The sequence below is a fragment of the Chelonia mydas genome, chromosome 3 (genome assembly GCF_015237465.2).
Source record: "Chelonia mydas isolate rCheMyd1 chromosome 3, rCheMyd1.pri.v2, whole genome shotgun sequence".
In the NCBI taxonomy this organism is placed as follows: domain Eukaryota; kingdom Metazoa; phylum Chordata; order Testudines; family Cheloniidae; genus Chelonia; species Chelonia mydas.
This window is the reverse complement of record NC_057851.1, coordinates 106,303,441-106,320,237: the sequence shown is the minus strand read 5'-3', so window position 1 is coordinate 106,320,237 and position 16,797 is coordinate 106,303,441. Positions and strand designations below refer to the sequence as shown.

Below are 16,797 nucleotides of genomic sequence, written 5' to 3'. Positions count from 1 at the left end.
CATCTATGTGTCTGACAATTTTGTTCTTTACGATAATTTCAATCAATTTGCCCGGTACTGAAGTGAGGCTTACTGGCCTGTTGTTGCCAGGGTCACCTCTGGAGCCCTTTTTAAAAATTGGCATCACATTAGCTATCGTCCAGTCATTTGGTACAGAAGCTTGTTTAAATGTTAGGTTATAGATGACAGTTAGTAGTCCTGCAATTTCACATTTGAGTTCCTTCAGAACTATTGGGTGAATACCATCAAGTCTTGGAGACCTAATACTGTTTAGTTTATCAATTTGTTCCAAGTTCTGTTCATGGCTCTGTTGCTGGTCAGCTGGGTGACCTTGGGAAAATAACTTCATCTCTCATTGCCTCAGTTTCCCCATCTGTAAAATGGTAATAATACTTATACCTCCTTTGGAAAGCACTTTGAGGTCTATGGATGAAAAGAACTATATAAGAGTTAAGTGCTGTTATTCCTGCATCTTCCCACTTTGCAACGTGGGAGGAGGGAAAGAGAAGGCGGTTCTTCCCCAAAACTTGTTAAAAACACCATGAATTAAGATGGATGGTTAGTATCTCCACTTCAATTTTGCAGAGGTCAGGCTGAAAGTCAGCACTGTGGTTGGATTTTGAGAGAGAAACCTTGTAAAGTGACATTTTTCAGCTGAGTCATTTGTAGTCATTTTGCACTTCATTAGGTCTGTGGAGACTTGTACTAACCAGTCAGCTGGATCCTGGACATGCAACTAAGGTTAGAGACCTGGAACAAAAATAAAAGTGCTACCACTATCCCACTGAGCAGAGTCTGAATATTCCTTTTGCACCTGTCATATTTTGATTTCTCCTTCCTTCCGCAACTGCCTTTCAAATGGCTGCTGTGACCCCTCTTTCCAAAAGCTCCAGAAACGAAGGCTTTGTAGTATGAGCCACACCCCAAACCTTGCAGTCCTGTTGTCAGAGGTGGGAAACCAGTCCAGTCCCCAAGCGGTGAATCTGCAAGCAGGAGTCCTAGCCAATCGCTTGCTCCACTGGTATTTCAGACTGGCTACCCTTTCCTCTTACTTCTTCCCACAGACTCTACAGACTACTGTATTGTAGACACTTGACAGTTGATTATTCCATTTATAATACAAGAGTCTGATTCCTGAGTTCGAATCAGAGGATCTACAAAAGCCATACAATATTTTAAGCCAGTTGTTGCCAAATTTATAACAAATCCAAGTCTTGGCCCCTTCGTGCACTACTATAACCCCCTCAATACCACACACTGGAAAGGTTCCCATATCATACCTGTTTTTACCCAGTCTCTCCCCCTTACTGCTGTTCTCTCTTTTAATTCCTGTCTTTCTTCCTTTTCTATGTATTTAGTGGCTTTTCCTTTCCATTTTTATTCTTTATTTTACTTTAGCTGTGTCTCCCCCAGTCCCCTCCTCATTTCCTCATCAATCTTTTTCCTCCAGTTTCCTATTCCTTCCGTCGTCCACTTCCCTCCCAGTTTCTTCCCCATCTGCATCTCCCCTCCCCTTCCCTTCAGCCTTCTCCCTCACAAATTAAAAAAAACAAAAACAAACCATCAAAGCACTACTCATCATTTTCGACCTCCCTAAGAGCAATAGACAGCAGTCCAAGGCCAAGTTATCTCTGCCATAACAGGATATTTCTGTTTTTCCTTACCCTGACTATTCATAAGAATTCAGGGGAAATGCTGAGTGAAAGGATAAATCTCAAAGGAAGTTAAGGCCCTGAGCAGGCCACTCAGATGAGAATTTGGGATCTCTTGTTTTGAGGATCAGGAAGCAATTGACAGTTTTGAATCAGGACAGTTCTAAAATCAACCAAACAAAATCCCCAGATATGCTACTTCTAAGGCTTCCAAAACTGTACATGTCAACCTTAAAAACAAGCCTTTAAACCACACTTTAATAATGAAATAACACAAAAGGACTTCTCAAAAGAGTGTGCAATATGGAGCATGTGCAATGCACTCCTGCTTTCTGGATACCTCAGAGAAAAAACCCTAGATAAAGTGAAAACTATTGCTATTAGTAGTGTATTTGTTTTCCACAACTTTCCTCTATTTGTAAGGAACGTTTACAGCAAACCCATCTAATAAAGTCAGAAAATGGACTAAAGTAAATTTACAGACATTAAGACCTTTACATGCACCCCAACTCTGAGCAGTTTACACAATTTGAAGTTCACACAATAAGAGTCATTTTCCATCAGGGCAAATATTTTTGTATTAAGTATAACAGTTATAAAAGATGATGAAATAGCCCAGTATTGGACTTGATGATCAGAGCTCAGCTTCTTAACAAGAGTAATTTCCTATTGCATAGTATCACTTCACACTATGGATTGCATATATATGATGCACATTTTCAATTTTTTTCCCTATTTGCTTTTCAAAAAATAACCAGGGGAGAAAGCAAGTTAACTTAGCTCACTCCGCTGATCTGCCCTCCTTTGTATTCATTAACTTTGTTAATTCATAACAGTGACAAGGGCCACGGGCAATTAATGTCATTTTTTGGTGTGAATGACGAACTATCAAGGAGACATCTGACCCCCCCACATTTTTCTCTCTTTCTTTTTATTGATGTTAGTGTCTTTAGGATCAGGCCCACCCTCCTTCCCCCAAGTACTGCACAGAGTGATTAATTCATTTTGAAGGATAAACTTACAGCATAATGCTTTTTGCAATCTTCGGATTTTGATGGCTGTACGGTATGCAGAGAAACGTACGTTGTTCAAGTCAGCTGAAATATTACAGAGCAGAAATATTAGTTGTTTCTAAATAAGCACCAATACCAAGAAATCCACAAATCTTCCTTGACACACAATTTCCTAAATCATCATATATCAATAAAGTTTGAGGTTAATTTCATTTTACAAAGCTGGACAGGAGGAAGGAATACTATATTTCAAATCAAAATACAAAGACAGCCATGGAGTTAGGACCTTAAAGTCAACAGAAAGACTTCCCCTGGACTTCAGTGGGTCAGGACCTTAGATATTATTACATTTTCAACGGTGTGCTTGGTATTTTCCAGACAAGATGAGGAAAAAGTCCATCTCCCAAAGAACTCACAATCTAAAAACAGACAATGTACAGATGAAGGATAGGGGATATGATACAACAAATGTCAAAGTGATTGAGTGGTGAAGTTTAGCAAGAGTCTTACTAGCTGTGATTTCCATAATGTCATGATTTTGTTAACAACTCTGAGATGGGAACATGGATGGATGGATAGATAGATGAGCAGTCAGAAAGATATATACTATTAATTTTACAAACTGTTAAATATAGTCATATCTTTTCCAATTTAATAACATTTTATCCTTGCATTCCTCAGACAGAGGGCATTTCAGAGTAAATGCAGATGTTTACATAGGCATACTGCTGAACCAGCCCTACCCTAGCATCAGAAACTAGGCTTTATTGCTCTGAGTCATTGCAAACCTTAGCATTCTACAGGCTATGCATCCTTGCTTAAATGCACAGGGAGCCTGAGTCCTATGATCACCCGAGGATAGAGATATAATTGCTATTTGAAATTAAATAAATAAAACAAAACACTACATTACAAGGTAACATCACGGAAAACATTCTATTGAATTAAAGTTGTTTACTGAATAACAATACAGATTGTGTGATTAAAATATCAAGTTTCCTACTCTAAGTCTTCAGTCACGTAGCCAGGTATGCTTAGTTAAATTCATGACAGCTCAATCATGGTCAGCAGACAATGAGATTTTCAGTCAACCCGTTAGAAGTGGTCCCCACATTTTTCTGGCTCATGCCCCCCCCCCAACCCCTGTCTGCACACTGCCCACCAACCAGGGCTGGGAGCAGGGCTGTGCCTCAAAGGGAAGAGAGGAGATGTGGACAGGGGTAAGGGGGCCAAGGCTGGGGCCAGGAGCGGAGCCAGAGCCCGAGGCCAGCAGCTGGGGCCAGCAGCCAGGAGCAGAGCCAGGTGGTGCTCGCTCCCCGCCCCCCGGGGGGGCTAGCTCGGGCCCCAGCCGCACCCTCCTGAACAGTCCTCTGTGCCCCCATGGGGGGCACCCCCCACAATTTGGGGACCTCTGTGTTAGATGAACTCCATAAAATTGTTTATGTAAAGGAAGTGTACTCACCTAGGGACTGGAAGAGTTCAGACATTTTAGGATGATCCCAACAGGTTGTTTGTGTCTGGTGACTATAAGAGAATGAGAGAAGCAAAGTTTGAGGAAAAACCCCCGAAAAGAAAACACATTTTGCGGCACATACAGATTAAACTCTTTGGTTATAAGCAAAACAGAAAAATTCCTCAGATCTTATATCAAATTACAAGATTTGTATCATCCAGTTGCTCGAAGCATTTGATCCAATAATAACTTGTAAGATAATCATCCCATATTTAGCATCCAATAGAATGATTTATTTCTGATCCTTTTTCAGTCCTACTTTTGTCTGTTCTCTCTCACTGTATCAGTTGGACTCTGCTTCTGAAACCAAGATGACAACTAATAAGGTAAAGATGCAAATTCCCGGCTATCTCAGCATACCAAACTCACTTTTAAATTAAGTGTTTTTACAAAAGGGAGGCTTTTATTTCATAGTCTTCATTATGTATTTGCAATTAGTCAATATCAGAATACAAACAGTGATCTTATGACTTATCCATAACGCTTTTAATGAAGCGCATAATAAACTTTCCTACATGTATATCTGTAGCTACTTAAAGTCACAAGATGACTTTCTGCATTTATGCTCTCAGAACATGAAGATACAATGAACACCACCTTTTAACAGCACGGGTTAATCTATCAAAGTATCATATATCCAGCCATGTGGATAAAATGCAGCTTATCTCATGCTCAATGAAATCTCAGTTTTTTCATCAGTGATGTTTTGGTTCTATTTCTGTATATTAATTGCTGGAAAGATGATACATTCATATGACACACAGGTGTTTAAATTTAAATCAGATTAATTAGACAATTAATATATTGGATGTTATACTAAAAAGACCACAACATTCCTGCTAAGAATTAACTAGTTAGTACTGTAAATGAAATGATCCCAGGTTAGAGAATTAAGCAATATTTAATGAAGCGGAAAAACCTACTGTCTTTAATCTTTGTTTTCATTTGAATTTGTCAGCAAACAGACACAGAGATAAGCATAAACAAATGTTTTCATAAAATTACTTAATTTCTGATTGAATAGAAATGTTACCATGTGTGAGAAAATGTGCTAATTGTAGCTTTTTGAAGAGAGGACAGTAATTTGAGGACTCTATATATTTGTCATACTCTTAAAAAAAGAAGGGGTATTTATCAGTAAGCAGACACACAGATAAGCATAAGCAAATGTACAGTACAAAATAAATATTAAGAACTGGCTACATTTTAACTCTTGATAGTTTTGATTTTTTAAAGGTTCTCTGCTTGTTGTACTTTTTTTGGTAGACGTTATTTAGCATATTATAACAAAACAAGGTGGCATGGTACTGTGACCAGGATTTACCAAAGAAGTGAGGGGGGAAACAAGAACGATGTCAAGGTTTGATAAGCATCCAGGGGTCAAACACTCTTTAAAAAAAATTCTGGACTGAAAGTCTCATGAAAATAAACTTTCTTGGGACATTTCTGACATTCAGAAGAACTGGGTTTCTTATAAAAGAGTATCCAAATATTTCAGAACCTTAAAGCAGAGAAAGTTTGTTTCAAATTTGGCTGTCAAAGCTTCCTGGGCAGAGGGAGGCACTTAGTTTTCCCACATACAGACGCTTCGTTCTTAACTGAATTACAAGATGGTATTTTGCCATTGAACTCAGTGGGCCATATCTTCAGCAGGTGTAAATGGAGGATCTGGCCCAGTCATACCTTCAACCACTGCTGTAGAGAGAGGAAGCTTTTGTTCTTTTTTACTAAATATTTCTTGACAGACACTTGAAGGCAAAAAATAGCAGCATACCCAAGGGACAGGACTCTACGCAACTTACGGATTCGTCTGTTAGACCTGAATTCAGGAAAGAATTAAGCATCTGCTTAAATCCTATCCATCTCTATTCAGGAAAGCAATTAAACATGTTCTTAACATTAAACACATGCTTAAAGTTACAGATATGCTAAAATGTTTTCCTGAATAGGGACAACTTCCTAAACTGCAACCTTAGACAGGTTTCAGTTTCATAATAAAATTGTGTGAACTGAACACAAAAAAGTCAAAGCCTTGATATCCTGGACTAGAAAATAGTGCCAATGTCAAAAGAAACACATCCAATCATCGCAGTTTTACAACTTCTAAAAGGAAGCCTTAAAAATGCCACTAATGTATGCCCTTGTCTGCAACAAAGTCACCTGAAAGAAAACAGTAACATTTCTAGATTTGACAGTTATTCCCTGTCAGACAAACTAATAAATCAGCAGTGAAACCAGCTCTGAAAGAAAGAAAACTCGTGTTTCTTGGTCCACTGTTGGCACAGGGCTATGGCAATTTACTGTGCTGCATTCTGAATGATTCCAGTGTAGCAATAAATTAAGATTCCTAAACCAGGGTAAGGGGCCTGTATAGCTTCAGTAAATGGGAATGGCAAATGTAATATAATGGTCTGCATTGATCAGCCCATTAAGTAATCTGAGAACTAGTGCCTCAGCTGAAGAGGCAGGAGGCTGATATTGCCAAGTGTCTCCAATACACTGTTAAGTGAAATGCTGTCATCATCACCTCAGCTGTTTCTCACTGGCCTACATTACTAGCATCAGCTGTATCCATCAAACTGTATGGTCACAGCTAAAATACGGTCCATTAGTAAAGCTCATTTAGGAACACTCATTTGAAGCAGTAATGAGTCTCGCAAAAAAAAAAAGCGACTGGTAAGTGGAACGTGGTAGTCTGAGAAACACTTTTAAACACTGTTTATATCCAATTTTTAAAAGTTAACATTTCAAAGGATTTAAAAGCTAAAATATTTGTTATAGCCCAATCCCCAGATGGAAATGCATATAATAGATCACTCTCTGGTTCACCCCAAACCCTGTTTATCTGACTGTGCCTTCAGTGTCTTCACACAATTAGTACTTTGCTGAATCAGGGCCTCTGTACCTCAGTACACTCATCCGTAAAAAAGGTATTATGAAACTTGACTACCATCAGCTGGAAGGTGCTGTAGACGTGCAAAATTTTAGTATTAGTTCCTATTACCTATCAGAAATAATGATGAAATTAGATTACCAGTGATGGCTCAAAATTTCTCCTCCCCAACACAGAATTATTATATTCTATTAGGCCCAAAGAAGTGGCATTTTTCTCCTTGTTTAAGAACTACTGTATAGACAATTCAGTATATTTATGACAAAGGGGGAGGAACCTAAAACAACTTTTACATAGAAAACGTAATCACTTCAGAACATCTTTTTAACGTCTACTGTAGAATGCCAGGACTTGTGACATCTTCGCTGGCATAATCGCGGGCAATCTGGACTCCTGATCCTGTAGGATTAACATCCCCAAAATTGGATAACTAAGTATTAAAAACAGTCTGGGATCCCTGGATAATTTTTCTTTTAATTATATCATTATTATTAAAATTACATATATACATTTCTGTGGCACTCTAAGTGAAAATCTCAAAGGGCTTCACAAGTGTTATTTTAGCCTAACCATATCCCACATGAAGTGTTATTTTCCTATATCACATATGGTTAAAAAATGAGGTAGAGAGAAGTTAAGTGAATCTGCCCATGTGACACAGCCCGAAGGTAAAGTAAGGATTATACTCTAGGAACCCTCTCTCCCAATGCTCTGCACTTTGCACTATACCTCGCTGCCTCCCTGTCATGTAATAACCACCTGGACAACTGAATTTTCCCTTTGACATGAAAAGACAAAGAATGTCAACATGAGATCTGTGCTATTTATACAAAAATCTTCCCAGAACACAGCCATTTTGAACAGTTACCCCTTTAACGCTACTAAGATCCACTATATTTCACCAGTTGGAGTAGCGCATTCTGAACATGTCTGTTCATGGATTAATGGATTTTTAAAGATCTCTCTCACTCCCTTTATACTGGTATGCTTTTGGTCAAATGCAATTCCATCTGCTAGTAAACTGTATGAGAAAGGCGACCCGATGACCCATAGAATTGAAAATGGGATATAGAACTTTTTTCCTCTAGGTTACTGATTCAATATAGCCCTGTTTTCTTTCTAGTGACCAAAAAGTTATTACTATTGGATAGCTGCTAGGTGTTTACATGAAATGAATTTGGTTGTCTAAGTCTTATCCCCAGAGGACAAAGCTTTACATCATAAAACCACCACTCACAGTTTCCAATCTTGTTGGCAGGTTTAGCAGAGAGGCTTGCTCCCAGCCACAGTGCAGACATTCCCTGAATGACCCGAGTGTTGGAGGTGACCCATTCAGGTGAAAGCAGCAGTGCATTGTCACTGCTGCTGCTGGTGGTGTCACTGTTCATGTTATATCTATTCTGTGGATTACAGTTTCCAGGGCAGAAAAGCTGGCACCTTTTATACACACTATGTTCAAACACACAAGTACAAAAAAGCTATATGAAAACTGCAAATGAGGGCACATTGGATAGGGCTGTAAAAATGCTACGATAGCTTCATATTAATAAGGAGTTAAAAAGGAACCAATCTCAATGTTGCTATTTCTCACAACAAAATTGTGTTTGATGACAATTTCATAACACACCAGGTCTTTTTATGTGTACACAAATCGAATTTCACAGGAAGAATGAATGCGTGTGCAGGTAACCTTAACATGCAACAAATAAGAATGTCATTTAAAGAGTCATTTTAAGGGTTTCAAAATAGGAGGCAAGCAAGATACACCAATTTGTGTGGATTTGGTTTATAAAGCAGCCCTCTGAAACGAGACTCATCTTTCTGTGCTGTAGACACATTAGCTTTTGTGCTACTGATGCATGACTAATACAAATAGACTAACCTATAAAAACTGTGCTTAGAAAGTAAAGAGGCTCATAATGCTGGATAGACTCCTGCAAAGATGACATGGACTTGCAGAGACCGGGGGTAGAACTCTCTTGCTGTGTCCTGATGCCTCTTTTATGCATACTCAAGCCATAGTGACCAATATTGGTTATGATTGCTCAGCAGGGATATCTTCCAGGCACAGTAAGGAGCCACTGGATGCTTCTTTGCTTTTCTGATATCCTGGCTAATAGGAGAGTAAACATGCAGAAAAGAAATTCTTTTGACAACAAAGAAAACCAAGAAAAACTAGTAAAATTAAGACTAAATTTTCCCTTAAACCTTAAAAAGAAAACCAACCAAACAAAAAAAACTTGTAAAAGGTGTTGTACTAACAGCCTCAGAGACCAAAAATAGCTACAGCAGGGTAATGACAGTGCAACCTTCTCACTATCCTACCAATGGGCTTCAATCTTTTTCTGAAAGTTCTCCCTGGTCAGAGAGGTAGTGACAATTAGGGGGAAGAGATTTCAGTCTCAATTCCCATTTAGGCCTGAACCCCCACTGAGACCATGCAAGGGTAACATTTAGTGCAAACTGTCATGATGGTTTTTGCCACACAGCTACCACAGTCAATCCTTACAGAATTCAGTTAGTAGCAAAATGTGTGATGTAAACATGGGGAAGCTAAATTATGGTCTTCAAGCAATTCAAACTGGGCAATATTTAGTTCTGTCTCAATGATTTCAACTCTATCTCCCAAACTGCAAAGCTAGAAACAGGACATTTATATTATAGGAAAGGGGAGATTTCTAGTTTTCCACATTAGGAGGCACAGCACTTTATCTTAGCTCTAGAAATCCCAAGAAATCTCACTTTAAATCTGTGACATTTTCAGGCATAGAAAAGTTTTTTAGGTATTTTTAGAGGTGTTTTAGATTTATTCATTTTAAATTTGGTCCCTTTTTGAGCCCTGTACAATTGGACTTGTGACAATTACAGTGCCTGAATTTGTAGAACTGTCTCAATACAAGTTTTTAAAACTCTGACACATTTCTAAAAATGTGTCTTTTGTATAAACAGCATATACTGAATACATGTATTAGCAGGAGTGTTGTAATCAAGACACGAGAAATAATTCTTCTGCTCAACTCTGTGCTGATTAGGTCCCAGCTGGAACACTGGGTCCACTTCTGGGCACCACACTTCAAAAAGGTGTGGACAAATTGGAGAAAGTCCAAAGAAGAGCAATAAAAATGATTAAAGGTCTAGAAAACATGACCTATGAGAGAAGATTGAAAAACTTGGGTTTGTTTAGTCTGGAGAAGAGAAGACTGAGGGGGGACATAATAGCTTTCAAGTACATAAAAGACTGTTACAAGGAGGAGGGAGAAAAACTGTTCTCCTTAACTGTCTCCTCATGGAGACATGATGGAGGTAAGGTTTAATTGATATTGTTTGGGATAATTGTTCGCTTTAAACTGTAAACAATCTGGAACAGGGTTTGTCTGTTTTCTCTATTTTGTATAACACCTAACACAATGGAGACCCAATCCCAACCGGGGCCTTCTGAGTGCTAGCATAACAAATATTTACTGCCACCTCTTTCAATAACTTAACTTGACGCTTTGGCACTCATGAATAGCTCAGTCATCCCAAAGCCTGTACATCACACCACCTTGTACTGTATTAATTAAAATATTCCATTACACACAAATCCTTCGGTGAAAAACCAAAAATGAGTAGTTAGGGGTTTGACATACTGGATCCAACAACACTGTTACGATGCCAAAGTGACCTAAGATGGCAGTATATGTAAGGAGAACCTACTCACATTTGGCAACTGGATAGAAGGAGGAAAACTATTTTTCCCCACTGTTTTCTTTCTGAAGTTATCACTAGCTGACTCATTAGACAGAGATACCAGTGTTAGTGGGAAGTGTGGGGAGAAAAAAAAAAGGTCTATTTTCAAAATATAGTAGAAGTGACTGTAGTATATATAATGTAATGAATCCTACTTGCTGCAATTAGATTATTGTAAAAAAACCAACACAACATAAAGCAACCTAGTATACAATCTAAATGAGTTAAGAAGAGGGTATGAGGATCAGATTTATGTTTAGTCTGCAGTTTGGGTTCAGATTCAACTGCTGAAATCTCAATCTAAAATGTCAACATGGTACTTATAGTAGGATATGATATTTATTATGTAATTATAATTTTGTTATATGTGGATTGTTTTTCTTTTGTGCAATTATAAAAAAGACTAACTGTCTTTTCACTTGCAGTTGAGGCTGTGTTGATCCCAGGGTATTAAAGACACAAGGTGGGTGAGGTAATATATTTTATTAGACCAACTTCAAAAATTACCTCAGTCATCTTATCTTTTCATTGGTTCATAGAAATAGCTAAATACATTTATGAGTCAGATCTTGTTAGGCAGTCAATAAAGACTCAAGAGTACAATATCTCAATTACCACCTGGAGATGAAAGACAACTGTTCTATAATGGATGCATTGTACCAAAATAGCATAACTATGATGAGACCGTGATATGGAGGAGTTTCACAAGAGCAGCTGGTCTACCAATTTAGACTGAAACCTCACAACAATCTTCCAGGAGATTTTAAGAAGCTTCCCAGCCAGAACCAGAAAATAGGATCTGATCCAGCACTGAAGCCAAATTAGTAGATTTGGATCTAGACATTTGACTCTGAACTCTCCTACTTCAAAAAACTCAAAGATTCCACCAGCAAGTATTTTCCTTCCTTCACACACACAGTCAGTTCAACAGTGCTATCAATCTCAACACACACCAAAGAACTGAAAAATTACTGCATTTTTCATATAATCCTAACATAATCTGTGTTTTATTTATTATGCAAACTATTGGACCCAATTCTATTGCCTTACCCATGCTGAATAGCACCTTATTCCATAAGCAGATGAGTGATTTCATTGAGACTACTTGTGGAATAAGACATTACTCAATTTGACTGAGAGAGGCGAATCAAGCCTATTATGAATATACCTCTGAAACAGGTCTGTTTGAGGGGCAGAGGCCTTACAAGGTCTGCAGGAGAGAAGTTCCCAACCTGCAGACCATAAGAGGCAAAAAGGAGTGGAGTTCTTCTCTTGTGGAACTTAAGAAGTCTGCAGGAGAGCAATTCTTCTGCTACAGACATGCCAAGCTCCAGGAGGTCCCAGAGATAATTTGTGTGGGAGTGGGTCCTTTCTTATAGCTTAGACAGAAAAACAGTGAACTGTTTCACTGACTCCATGTTTGAGACAGTTACTTTCCATGCACATGGGCTGAGGATTTAAACTGGAGACTCTGACCTCACCTCTTTGCTTCTTTCATGCTCCATATCTCTGGATTATGAAACAGTCAGTGAAACAGTTGCCACAAGGCAGTATTTTTGATACTGAATTCTTTTTCTGTTGTTTTCACATATGTGACTCATTCGGCAAAAGTATGTTGTACATCTCATTCTCTAACAAAAATTATTGACAATATAAAATCATATTCTACAATATTCCCAGTAAGATACATTTCATGAGAAATTTGAAGCCTCCCCCAAAATAAGAGCAACGTCACAGCATGAATGGATTTATGTATTAATAAAAATAAATACAACTGGTTACAACTAATAGTGTTATAACTTAAAAATCTGAAAATTAATAAACTGAAAAAATAGCCCAGGCCTTCGATTTTAGAATAAACTGGAGGCAACATCAAAGTTTTTGTCCTCAACTCTCAGACACGAAAATTTCAGATACCAAATTTATTTTCATACAGCCCATGTGTTATCAACTCCATTTGATGATAAACTTTCTAATAATTCCCTTTGCCCATTAATACATTTTTAACATTTGCTGGACATGTCTGTTAAAATGATAAGTAGTGAAATAGTTAAGTGTTGCCATTTAAATTGTTATTGGTAGGTATAAGCGTTAGCCGCTCAATTGAGTTGAATGGGACAGTTCGCACATCTCAGAGGTATTGTTTTAGGCTGCCTGCAGACTCCGGAATATAACACACTCTAGTCACGTAATCAGGTTTTCTCCATAACAATGTAGGTTAGAGGTGGGAATTATTTTTGTAAAATTCTGAAGCGTAGACAAGGCTAGAGCTAGTTCTAATACTGATTTGGCTCACAGAAAATATACCCTGGCATGGTGTATTTCTGAAGATCAAGTTTTTTGGATGGGATGTAAAACTGAAGTTGTGATCTCTAATAGTCTCCAACAGTCATTAATAGTCTCTAATAGTCATTAACAATTCCATGGCACTTTACAAGCTGGCACTGTTGTCCTGGCTAAATTCCAATTGGAGGAATTACTTCCTGCCTGTCTAAGCTCCTCATACAGTTTCATCTGGATACAGCATATTTAACTTCCTTTCTTAAACTACTGCAAAAGTGTGCTGTAAAACAGCCGGCATGCTGTTGTAAGGGCAACTGCATTTCAGTAGTGGGTGGAGTAATTTCTGTATGTATACTGTGAACTCCCTCAGGACAAAAAGCACTACCTGTAATTCTTAATTAGAAAATGAAGGCTAGTGGTAACTAACGAAATAATCTCAAAATTAAAACCTATATAACATTTGGAGAAAATTTAATTATTATTTTCCCCTTCAGTTCATACAGAAGATGGTATTATGAATGTGGCCAGGAGGAAGAAAAAGATTTACTGCCAGAGTCAGTGGATTTTTTTCTCTCCCCTAAACTAATGATACAACTGATTTCAGAAGAGAAAGAATTGTTCTGAAGGAAGACTTGAAAAGTACAGCATCAAGATTCCTTACCCTGGAGAGTTAAATGTGATATAGAAGGGGATAAAGTAGCTTTTAAAATGTTTTTGATGATGCTAGGTCCTTTTCAAGATCATTCAGAAGTACGTGATTACGGATTTTGAATTTAGTAGCTTGATGATGATGATTGCTGGGACATCACTGCCCTTAAGTAAAATGCCTTCTACAATATTAAATTTGCTTTGATCCCTCTCATTTCCTTTTGAGTTCTTCTGGACAGTACAAATACCTAATACAGTATAAATGTGGAAAGACTCATAACTGTAATAGGATTAGTTGTGTTTAACTGAACACCACTGAGAAATGCCAGGGTAATTATTTCTTTCCTCCAATCCTTTCACCTGCTGATATATTCCTCAAATTTATTTACAGACTGTGAATTTTAATGGATGTATATTTCAATGTCATTTTTTAAAAAATGAGTGGATGTAAATTTTCATGTTTTTTTTTTTTAAAATTTGTATGAATATACATTTCCTTAAGTTTTATTTTTGCATCATCTATATGGAGGCCAAACATGCCTTGTGTGCTTCAAATGGTTATAAATAAAAAGTTGCAGAGAATGTCCATTAAAGCCCACATATCTTTGCAGCACAGCCAATGAAAAATGCATTCAATTTAATGCTTGCTCAAAGAAATCAATTTTTGCCTCTTGTAACCATTTCTCCAAACTTATCACATTTATTACAAACAATAGTGGATTAGTAAATACTGTGAGACTTATGTTCTATCCTTCTCCATATGGCTCATTAGTCCCAGTCTTTTGGACACGTTCTTGTCAAAAAGTTCAAAAAAATCAACTGTCCTCAAGAGCATTTAGATTCTACAGATGTAGACCTCAGTCACATCCTCAGTTTCAAACACCGTCCACTGAATTCTACTACAATAATTAACCCAAAATGACAGAACTATGGAACAATTTGGTAATATTTTGCATTAAGAAGAGATAGAATAGAAGTTAAATAGGACCAAGAAAAATCTCAAAAGCCACTTGGCAACTTGTTTTATGTAATAAAAGATTTGAACAGGAGGAAACAAAAAAAAGACTAAATTGTATATATTAACAAACATGTATGTTCAATTCAACCAAATATTTTCACTGTGCAGAGCATAGATGCACAAATAGCTTCATAAATCTGGGCTCTAGAGAACGAATCTCACTTCCATGGAAACCAAACTTTCTCTCCTCTTCAAAGTACTCCGCTGGTTTTCCTCTTGCTCAAGTAATAGGGGGCCAAAAAGGTTTTGTGCAAACCTCTCTTAGGCACATTACATGTAATTGAATAACTATACAACACCAGAACCAGTATGCACATCAAAATTAGTGAACAGGTAGGAGGGAAAAAAGCCAGCAATAGAACCCTCTTTTTCTTTGAGACATCCCTGTCTGGGCACATAATAGCCTGTTACCATGGGCATCAGGCAGGAGACAGAACAAACGCTACTTATCTCAAAATACAGACGTTTTAAATCATTTTGACACTCTCCTTACTTACAGATCCAGTGCAGGCTAAAACACACCCTCCACCTTCTCAGAGAGAGTTTCCTAATTTGTGAAAAACACTTCCCTTATTTGTGTCATAAAACTTGTGAGGATGTAGTATATTTTCAAAAAAATCATCATCCTAACAGGTGTACTTCTGCAAAATCCCAATTCAAAGGTAAGATTATCTGCAACTCATCTATCACATTCTCACTCTCTGAATATCTCTGACAGATGTCAAACATTGTATCATACTCTTTGTAAGAGGGTGGCTTGCTCTTAAGGGCTGAATGCCTGGGGCCAGACAACCGTGATTACTGAAAAGGCACACCTGGAAGAGATCAGGTGATTCCTCTATAAAGGAGCAGTAGGTAGCTGCAGTGAAGGGGGTCTGTTTAGGGAGACCAGAGCAGGAAAAGCTGGACACAAACTGCTGGGAGTGAGCAGGCTCCAGCAGAAGACCTTGGGAATGGAAAATGAGACTATAGGCAGGAAAGGCCTGGGAGTGACCCAATGAGAGGGTAAAGAGATGGACTCTGTTTTGGGACGCTGAATTTTATTTTCTATGAATAAACCCAGACCCCAAGAAGGGGTGTTGTGAATGGCCTCCCAAAAGGGTGTGTAGTGTATATTTAAGAAGCCCTTTAAGGGGGAAACTGAGGCAAGGAGACACTGACAGGCTGTCCTAAGGCTACCAGGGGGCATCAGCAGGTGGCAATTCATTGATGCTCTTATTCTCCCCCTTTTCCAATTCATTTTTATCCCTCGACTCAGATAAAAGAATATCCAGTTTATTAAGCCCCATCTCTTTACATACAACCCCGACAGTAAAAATGGCACAAGCAGCATGCCGTAGGATATCTCCTTGAGACCATTAATCTTAAATATAACTATTCTTGAAAGAAATGGGATGCTGAAAGACATCACTGCCTAGACTCCAGGGCAGCCCTGCTTCTCTTTCAGCTTAAGTTATGCGTTATATCAGCTCCAGGTTTACACTTCATTTAAAGACCAGACCTGGCCTAAGCAACCAGAGAAGCCAGCGAACAGAAGCAGCTAACAGGGGAGTTTTGCGAGGGAGTTTGGAGGGAGAGTGTGAAGGGGGCCTAGATACATTTAATATTTTTTAAACTTCCTTAAACTTAATGCCAAAACCACCCCCTGATAAAAAGAAAACATCAACAAAGGAATGAGCTGCAGGATTTAAAAAAAAGAGAATGCAGGCAGTAGTCCAGCAACAGATTGGGGGCTTTCCAGTTTAATGTACTCAATGTGGCATGTATGATTACCTGCCCTATGGGCAGGTGGTGTATGTTTGCATTCGGTGCAAGGAGCTCCTGACTCTCAGAGACTGTGTATGGGCTTTGGAGACCAGAGTGGCTGACCTGGAGGAGCTAAGGGACACAGAGAGGTATATAGATGAGACTTTCCGGGACACAGCAAAACAGTCCCAACCCCTGGTCTGACAGCCTCTGTGCTGTTGAGGAGGATGAAAGTCTCAGAGAAGGAGAGCATCCAACTGGAGCAGAAGAAAACAATCCCATAGATGAGACCCTCCTTCCAG

At 38.4% G+C, this 16,797-nt stretch overlaps 1 protein-coding gene across 5 annotated transcripts in view; it reads right to left on the bottom strand.

The window, feature by feature from the left end:
- UTRN (utrophin) overlaps nt 1–16,797 on the bottom strand; it is a 594,587-nt gene that overhangs the window by 110,833 nt on the left and 466,957 nt on the right. For all 5 annotated transcript variants that reach the window (XM_037894924.2, XM_043543078.1, XM_007056268.4 and 2 more), the window contains 2 exons: nt 4,128–4,189; nt 2,675–2,749 (listed from right to left, as the gene is read on the bottom strand). In XM_037894924.2, coding sequence (XP_037750852.1) covers nt 2,675–2,749; nt 4,128–4,189 — 137 coding nt within the window. The remainder of the gene's footprint in view (nt 1–2,674; nt 2,750–4,127; nt 4,190–16,797) is intronic.